This window comes from Lygodium microphyllum, chromosome 2 (genome assembly GCF_053477565.2).
Source record: "Lygodium microphyllum isolate KBCC chromosome 2, Lygodium_microphyllum_v1.1.10, whole genome shotgun sequence".
NCBI lineage: Eukaryota > Viridiplantae > Streptophyta > Polypodiopsida > Schizaeales > Lygodiaceae > Lygodium > Lygodium microphyllum.
The window spans coordinates 166,935,017-166,944,183 of record NC_141136.1 but is presented as its reverse complement, the minus strand read 5'-3'; the positions used below and the strand labels follow the sequence as shown (position 1 = coordinate 166,944,183).

Sequence of the window (9,167 nt, the reverse complement as noted above, 5' to 3'; positions counted from 1 at the left end):
GCAACGCGTGATGGTGGCGTTTGCTGCTGAGGGGTCTGCACACCACGTAGAATTCTCCCCTTCCCCCTGCGCCCCCCGCAACGCCCATCCACCCTAATGTTGCCCATCGCCCAACTATCTATTGCCCCTTTGCTCATTAATGTTGCCCGCTTCTCTACGAGAGAGAGAGAGAGAGAGGGAGGGAGAGACTTGCTCCAACCATCTCATCGCCGCTCTAAGCCAAGCTTTGCCACCCCCCATAATAGCCGTATTAGAGCAACCAGAGAGGGAGGGAGAGACTTGCTCCAACCATCTCATCGCCGCTCTAAGCCAAGCTTTGCCACCCCCCATAATAGCCGTATTTGAGCAACCAGAGAGAGAGAGAGAGAGAGAGAGAGCATATATTAGCTCCCTAGCTAAGTTAAGCCAAAGCACACCAACAACATTAAGCAAAAGTTTGGAGAATACCAGCATCTTGGTGATGCCCCCTCTCTCATGAACCAAACAATGGTGGTGTGAGGTTCTAAGGAAGCACACCATAGGTTGTGGATTGGCAAAGATCACATCGATTGCAACCCAATTGGTGGATTACCACTTTTCAAGTGTTAACGAATCAAAGTGCTTCTTTAGGGCGGTCAGGCATCCGTAGTACTGGAGAGGACATACCCTGTTACTGATTCACAAAATAAGTGAAGTTTGGGAATCTGTTAATTGGTTTCTAGCAAGGCTGAGCACTGAAGTTGGCTGGCGATTTTCGATTAGCAGCAGCTTCTGGTCTTTCATGCCTCTTGTCAATGTCAATTTCTCTTCTTGAATAGTAAAAGTTTGATTTACCGCCTTTTCCAAACCAGAAAAAAAAAAGGAAAATAAAAAAAGAAGGCAATGCTGCACCACATCGTTAGAGAAATAGTGTGATTATAAAATCATAAGGCCATGTTACAGGAAATTTTAAGCTTTCGAAAAGCGGAGGGCTTTTTCATGAACAGCTCAGGCACGGAGGTTGAATCGAGGAGAAATGAAAACATGGGTGACAGACACAGTCGTTACCCAAAGTTCATTCATGTCGGTACCACCTTCCAGGCCCAATTGGCTTCCAACAGCATCACATGGCTCTTACGGCGGTGCGTTCTGGAACGTGGCTTTTCTTGCTATTTTTGGGTGGCTTATCGGCATTTGCTACAGAAACAAGGCGGGACATTACAAAGGGTAAAAAGAGGGCCTCTTCTTGTCAAATAAATGAATTGCGATGCGATTGCGATAAAGCGTGTATGTACGACGGCTGAGTAGGTGAACAATAGAAAGCAGGAAAGAAAAATCAGCCAAGGAAAGAGCTAAAATTTCTGGCTACTAGAAAGTAGGACTGTAGGAGGCCTGGACTCTGGACTCTGGAGGAGGAATGACACGGGCTGGCTTTGACATCTTTTCTGTCAAAGCGGTTGGGAGACTGCAGAGAGTGTCAGAAATCAAATACAAGCTTTCCAAACTTCTCCATCTGAGGCGGCTCCAGGGCTAGGTGGAGGTTGAGGCCTTTGTCGGTCCCATTGGACAGCAGAAGCACAAACTCTACCATGGCATTCACCACAGGCCCTGCATACATGGGCTTCCCCCACCCGAAGTCCATCAGGAAGAATGGCAGTTTCCACCAGGCTGACAAGAAGATGCCCCCTGGCAGATTGGGAACCCCTGCATGGATAGAGCCCCAATCCAAGGATGACCTGCACAAAAGTGGTATTTTATGGCATCTCAGACCTTCTACAAAACAGCAATATCTGTTGTAATTCAGTGAGCTGCAGCAACCTCCGTTACCTGATGTACTCATCTGTTATGACACTGGTAGCCTCCTGTATCTTGGAAACTGCAAATGCTAGGCTGCCGTTCTGCAGCTCACCTGCCGGAACACATGCAAATGCAGACATGATGGCATTGCCTGCAGGTCACAAGACAGATTCACTCGTCGAGTCTTAGACCACAATTTGACATGTAAGCAAGTTTACATTAGATCCAAATTTTAGTGCGCTTTCATATCAAATCAGTAAGTGATGATACCTCTGCTTTTTTACATACTTGAAAGCTATCTCCCAGCTCAAGTAGATAGACATTTCATATGTACTTGCTAAAGCGTCACCCTCCCTCACATCAAGCTCTTTCAATTCTCTATTGATGATTGACATTGATGTAGTGTGAAGCCTGTACTCTAGGAACGTCATATCCAATGTATTCTGCTCTAAAATAATCTCCCTACCTTATACCGCAAATCTTATGTACACTCTAAGCAATCTCCGAGTTTCATTTAGTGCTAATTATAAAAGGATAGAATATTGGAATTGAATTGAAAGAGAATAATTCCGATGCGGCGGTCCCTCTTCGTCAATTACATTCTAAGGTAAATATTCCAAGTTAAAGTTCAGGCGAACCCCAATACTCTGAGAATAAATAAGGATGACAACCGCCAGCCTTTACCATACGACATATAGACAATGAAGATGCCAAAAATGGCTTATCAAATAAAGTAAGACAATATCAAATTTCAAAGCTAACTGGGAATAAAGATGGCAACCCTGAGGTTAACAATGAAAAAAATGTAATGCTGGAAATGACTTTTGATAAAGTGGAATTGAGGATATGGCAAGCAGCTAAAAAGCTCAGAATGCGGCCACGCATGGAACTACCAGACATTTTAGATATCCAAAAAGTAAAGTTTCCATCACATGACATGCCTTTTTTTTTCTCCTGCACACTAAGATTATAATCACCTTTACTTTCCAATGCAAGTAATAATGACTAAACGTGTGGCAGGACTCTTACTACAATTAGCAATGATTAAATCAAAACTCAGATGCGCTGAAGGCGGATAATTAAAAGCCTGGAAGGTGCGGTGTGAAAAAAAAATGGCAATCAAAATACACAAAAAAACTGAGGTTTAATGTAAAGCACAAAATTTCCAAAAAAAAACTTTGAAAACATAACAAAAAGGTTTAGAACTTTAAACCCCCTTAAAATTCTTAATTAAATGATATAATTTCTTTTTTTTAGGTCAAATTTTTTCTCTGTTACCGAAAATGTTATCGTGGACTGTGATGGCCACCCCGCAAGATTAATACTAATAATGCTTAGTGAAACGGAAGTTCAGTGAGAATGGACAAGAACCAGGAAATCTTCGAAGACACCCGATAAATGCATTTGTCTTTTAAAAGAGTATTGTATCGAGCATAAGAGAGGAGGCTTCGCACCTGCAAAGCCTTTGGGCAGGGGTGGGCTGATCTTGTTGCGGATATCGACAGCAAAGAGGGCCTTGGAGGGGGCGGCGGAGGGGAGGCCCACGGCCTTAGTGCGGGCCTGCCACACGTGCGCCGCAATGGCGTCGAAGGAGGAGCACTTGGCTAGCGTGGCGTCCCGCAAGGCCGCTCCCTTGAGCCGGTCCAGCATCTCCGCCGAGAACGCAAACACGCGGTACACGTGGCGCTGCGAGAGCTGGCCGTTGCCGGCGGCGCCGGCGGCGGCCGCGTCAGCCGTGGTGAAGGCCAGATCCTTGGGGATGTCGGAGAGCTTGAGGTACTCGGGGTGGTCGAAGGAGACGCGCGGGGGGTCACGCGGGGCGAGCATTGTGCGGTCGGGCTTGGGCTCCACGGCCAGGCCGGCCCCGCGAGTCAGCGAGCAGAAGTTCATCACAAACTCGGCGGCGCCCTGGCCGTCGAATACGGCGTGGTTCATGGTGAATCCGATGCAGAACCCGCCGCATGTAAACGAAGTCACCTGGTGGTAAAAATTTCCAAAACCCGTGGTAAATCATATCTAAGACCAGGGAAAGCTTTGTGCAAAACTCGGTGAGGGAGTGAAAATGAACCGGGGAAATATAACCAGGTAAACCGTTGTGTAAATGGATATAGTCCCGACTTGCCTGCATCATCAGCAAGGGGCTCGCGGCCGCTTTCACGGGGTCCCCCGCCGGCGCCTGCGGCAGCACCAGCTTCCGAAAGGCCGGATTCGGATACGTAACATCACCGAGGTCCGCCAGGCTCTGCCGTGACGTGGCAGCCGCAAACAGGGCCCCCGCCCGATTGCAGTCGATCTGGAGCCTGCCCGCCTTGCCGAGCGTGAGCCTGCCTGCCATGAAGTGGTATGGCACCAGAACCTCCGCTAGCGCCGCCCTCAGCTTCGGCACCACGTCTCCACTAGACCGCTCCGGATTGGCCGGGTAGAAGTATACCGTGTCAACCATGTAGGCCACGCACTGGTCTATCAGGGAGAGGTAAAGGGGCGTGGTTTCAGTCTGCCGCGCAGGCACTACTGTCTCCACTGTCTGGACCTCCACTTCCAGAGGCAGAGGGACATCGCCTTCAGACCCCATTGCAGGACTCGACCTCTGGGGTCGCACTGACACGGTAGAAGAAGAAGAAGAAGCGAAGAAGAAAAGAGCTGCGTTGCTTGTGCGACTGGGAACCGCCTGGAGGGAGTAGAATAGGCAGGCCTAATAAATAAAAGCTCGTTCTCCCTTCACCGAACCGTTGTCGCTCTTTCCTGGCCCCTCGTCGCACCGTACGTACCGGAGAGAAAAATGGCTACCCAATTAGATAGCAGAGGCCCGCCGCAGTTATACGTGCTTTCCTTGCGCCCTCCACATTGCAATTTGCAAGGTCACTCAGGTGTATATATATATATATATATATAGAGCCTTTATATTATCTATAAATACAAAACATTGTACACTCTACTTTTTTTCGTCACTCGAGCAGATACAAACGATATTTATCTATATAATGCAGTCGGGATTCGGCGCCGGCGCCATTTGCTGCCGGGACGACCTGCAAGTCCCCGGCGGAGATGCATGGTTCCAGCTGCCAACAGCCTTTTTTCATTTTGCATTCAATTCTGGCGCAGCATCTGTTACGCGCCATCTTCTCGGGTCCAAAATCGACTTGCCTGGCCTGCCCGCATTCACGGAATAACGTGCTTTCTGTAAAGCATTCCCACCGCAGATATTCCCGAATCCCCACGCCACAATAGTCATGGAGCACCATATGATCCAAGGTCTTCTAAAAGGGCATTTTATTGGTCGCCTATCCTCACGACTACATACGTTGGCATTTAAGAACCTATTTCCCCCACCGCAGTGGTCCAGACTCCAACTAGTTCGAGCTGGTGGCTCAGTGGGGAAGCCAGAAAAACGCGTTTGCACACACGGGACACAGGAGTACTTTGTGAAATTTTAAATATTATTGTCTAATTTGTTTATTTATTTAACTTTTATTTTTATTTTTTTGTAGGAAGCTTTAAGTATGTATTAAAAGGAAAATTTACAAGATATGTAGTAGTGGTCCTCCATTTCCTGATCTTGTTTCTTGATGTCTTCACATTGTTGAATGATCTGCTTTGCCTCATTTTCATCCTGCAAAAACAAATCAGACTTAAAACCCTAGAGAGGATTAGCAAATTGCTTTTCAAATATCATTTTATTCCTGCATATCCATATGTTTCATAAATAGAGGCTTCTCAGCCAATTCCAGACAAGGGGGGGTACACCATAAATTTCCGCTAACAATAATTCTTTCCAAGTGATCTTAGTGGGGTGCCACTTCAAGATTAACACCTGCAGTAAACAAAATATGTTAGTATTCTGAGAGCAATTAAGAAACAAATGAGAGATAGATTCTACCTGGATACCACACCTTTGGCATATTCCATTTCCTATGCTAACTTTCAGAGCCCTCTCATTGGTCCAGAGGCCTCTCACCGTGATCAACCACATCAGACAAGAAATTTTAGGCTGAATAGAGGCAAACCATAGGTTGTTGAATCTGTAGTTCCATTGATCTACATTCCAATTAATATGCCATCTAGCATTGAGTTTGTAGCACAGTTGAGCATTGTTTATCTTAAGATCAGGCAATGGAAGTAGTGACTTGTCTCCTTGCAATAACACCCCTCTGTGGTTGAATTGTTGGTTGAGATTTATTCATTTTGCTCTATGTTGGTCCCATAACATTTTCCTTCCCCTTAAAAAATCAATTTCATGTTGTTTGAGGTTAAACAGTTCTCCCATCTTTTCCTCTTGAATCCAATTTTTGTCTTTATAGTCCCATATGTCACCCCAAGTTTTAATCCCCTTTTTATATAGTTTATAGGCCAGATTGGCCTCTTGGTCTTCTATTGCTCCATGAAAAAAGCTGAACCAGATAGAATCTCTGGAGCTCCAAGGGAGTGTGAGATTGATTTGGGAAGAAGGCCTAAGGAGACCCTTGTATTTGAACCAGACTTCCCAATTTCCTTTGGCTAGTTGAGAACAATTTTTGGTTTTTATATTTACAGGGCTTATTGCTACTATTAGAGGATCAAGTCCCTTCCACTTGGAGCATATTGACACTTGAAAATGTTTGGTTACAGCATGCAGAAGGTTTATCCAATCTTCCTCCTCTCTGTTCAGGCTTCTTGCAATCCACTTAGCCGCTAGCTTTTCAGCCAGGCTATGAAGATTAGGAAGACCTAGCCCTCCCAACTTTTTGGTTGTTGTACATATCTTCCAAGGCACTTTAGGTATCTTGAATTTATCCCCATCCCCACTCCATAAGAAATTTCTGCCCAACCTCTGAAGTTGTTTCATCCCTATCTTTGAGGGTTTCCAACATGCAAGAAAATATATTCTTGAAGGGATAAGAATGTGTTTCAGCACAAGCCCTCTTCCTGCCGTATTGAGCTGACATCCCTTCCATTTCTCAAATTTTTTGCTTATCTTATCTATCACCCAGTCCCACCTTTGCTTCATAGTCACATCAAAGCCCATAGGAATACCTAGCAACCTGAAAACTTTACCAGATTCTATTTCTTTGCAACCAGCTTCTATCAGCCACCTGGGAGAGGGACTTATCAAGATTTTAATTCCTGTCTTTTGAGGATTTATGACTGACCCTGAAGCTCTATAGAAAATTTGTAGGCATTGCCAAAATGCAACAAGGGAAACAGGATCATTGTTGACTGTGCTATTTGTATCATCAGCAAACTGATTAAGTACCATATCCTTTTTATTTGGAAGTTTGATTCCTTGAATATTCCCTTTATCAACTCCATCTTGTATTAACCACCCTAAAGAGTCTGGAGCAATGGCAAACAGGAGTGGAGCCAGGGGGCAGCCTTGCCTAATGGATCTTCTAAGAGGAAAAGAGTCTGTCATTTGTCCATTGATTGCAATCCTTGTGGATGCATTGCCAAACAGGGTGCTAACAAATTTAATAAACCTCTTACCAAGTCCCATATCTTGAAGGGAGTGTAGTATGAAATCCCATTCTAACCTGTCATATGCCTTATCAAAATCAATTTTGAAGAAGACAATCCTGGTTTTCTTTCTGAGCATGCTCAATGCCTTCCCAAAGGGCAATGATAGCATCAAGTATAAATCTTCCTTTTATAAAACATTTTTGTTCCTTTTTGATCCACTTATCCAGATGGTTTGATAATCTTCTAGCTAGAGTTTTTGCAAATACTTTATAAGCTGAGGTCAAGCAAGTAATAGGTCTCCAATTAGTTAGGCTTTCCTTCTCATCTCTTTTATGTATTAGTTTTACTACTCCTTCATTTATAATATGTGGCAAAGCCCCATACTTGAGAGACTCTCTCCAAACTTTTAGTAAAGGATGAATAAGGAAGTCTTTGAATTCTTTAAAGAATTCATTGGGCAGACCGTCAAGCCCTGGGCTCTTTCCATTTGCTAAAGAATCTATGGTGTCTTTTAGTTCAATTTCTGTGATGTCCCCCTCTAGGATGCTAGCTAAGCTAGAAGGTACTACCTTCTTCCTTACCCTTGCTATATTGGCTTTAGCTGCAGTGTCATCCAAACTGCTCTCCCTAGGAGTACTAAACATTTTGGAGAAGAACTCCTTGGCAATAAGGAGGTTCTCTCCATTGTTCTGGGCATAAGTTCCATCCTCTCTTCTAAGCAGGGGGATTGTGTCTTTGTCTTTTTTATTTTTAAGAATCTGAAACATTTCTTTGGTGGGTCTGTCAGCCTTTCCAGCCCACCAATGCCTAGTAAAGAGTTGAATACTAGAGGCCTCTTTCTCTTCAGCTAACCTCAGTTCATGTTTAACCCTTAGCAGCTGAGGCTGAAGGTATGTTTCCCCTTGGTCAACCCTTTTTTCAAGTGTTTGACATTCAACATATTTTCTTGCTCTATTAATCCTTGTATTTTTAACTTGCTGTAACTTGACCTCTTTAAGATATTGTTGGGTGTCTCTAATGGCTCTAGTCCAAGCTTGGGCAGGTGACCATTCTTGTTGAAAGGAAAGAGACCATATCATGCAAAGAGTGTCTCTTACATTCTGGTTCTTGAAAAGCCTAGGGTCTGTATGAAACCACCCAGCCTTAATGGTATGCCCAGAATTTGAAAGGACAAGCTGAATGGGTTTATGGTCTGACAACACAATATTATCTAGGACTTTGGACCTACAATTGACATATGAGGCCAGCAGCCCTACTGAAACATAAAACCTGTCAAGCCTTGCCTTTCTTAAGTGATAGTCACTTTGATTATTTCCCCAAGTGAATCCCAAATCCTCACTGACATCAGTAAGACCATGAAATGCTTTAGTAATTAACCATTTATCTTTTTCCTTACCTGAAATACTATGTCCTTTTTCCAAATACCTATCTTTGGAGGTTTCCACCATGTTGAAATCTCCAGCCAAAAATGATGGGACAACTAATTACCTGTAAGGTATCCCAAGCTCTAGCTCTCTCCATAGAGGAATTAGGTGCATAAATAGACACAAATGCAAACTCATCTATATCCTTGAAGTTCATTGCAACCCAGTTAGCATTATCATCATGAGTGACTTTGAGCAATTTGTCATTCAACTTTGATGAGATTCCTATGCAGGCTCCCCCTCTCCTATTTGTGTGTTTGGTTGAGAACCATATGTGTTCTCTTGATACTCTATCTAAGTTCTTAAGTAGGGGGGTTTTAGTGACTTTGATCTCTTGTAGGCATATTATATCAGGGGCAATGGCATAAGTTTTTAGCCATTCCCTGATGATTAATGCCCTTTTAGGGTCTGTCAGCCCTTTTGTGTTACACGAAATAATTTTTAGTTTGTCCATCATCATCGTAATTCTAGTTCTTTTTAGATTTTCCCTTCTTACTAGCTTCCTTACCCTGACCAAATGGGTTACTAGCACTCAGCCCTACTCTAGAGTATCTT

General features: G+C 44.1%; 1 protein-coding gene across 1 annotated transcript; it reads right to left on the bottom strand.

Annotated features, from left to right (window-relative positions):
• Positions 1 to 877: 877 nt before the first annotated feature.
• On the bottom strand, positions 878 to 4,593 carry LOC148040584 (acyltransferase GLAUCE-like). Its single transcript, XM_087701073.1, has 4 exons — positions 3,878 to 4,593; positions 3,210 to 3,732; positions 1,786 to 1,906; positions 878 to 1,694 (listed from the first exon to the last, which is right to left on the bottom strand). Exons 1-4 carry the CDS (start codon positions 4,325 to 4,327, stop codon positions 1,436 to 1,438), a joined length of 1,353 nt encoding a protein of 450 aa, XP_087557199.1. The 5' UTR covers positions 4,328 to 4,593; the 3' UTR covers positions 878 to 1,435.
• Between the last annotated feature and the right edge of the window lie 4,574 nt (positions 4,594 to 9,167).

Bases quoted from the DNA above. Each gene is read 5' to 3' on its own strand.
- LOC148040584 (XM_087701073.1), bottom strand. From the start codon at position 4,327: ATGGGGTCTGAAGGCGATGTCCCTCTGCCTCTGGAAGTGGAGGTCCAG. The intron at 1,907-3,209 runs GTGCGAAGCCTC...TGTGACCTGCAG, and splicing joins CCTGCCCAAAGGCTTTGCAG to GCAATGCCATCATGTCTGCA. The intron at 1,695-1,785 runs GTAACGGAGGTT...ACTTTTGTGCAG, and splicing joins ATAACAGATGAGTACATCAG to GTCATCCTTGGATTGGGGCT.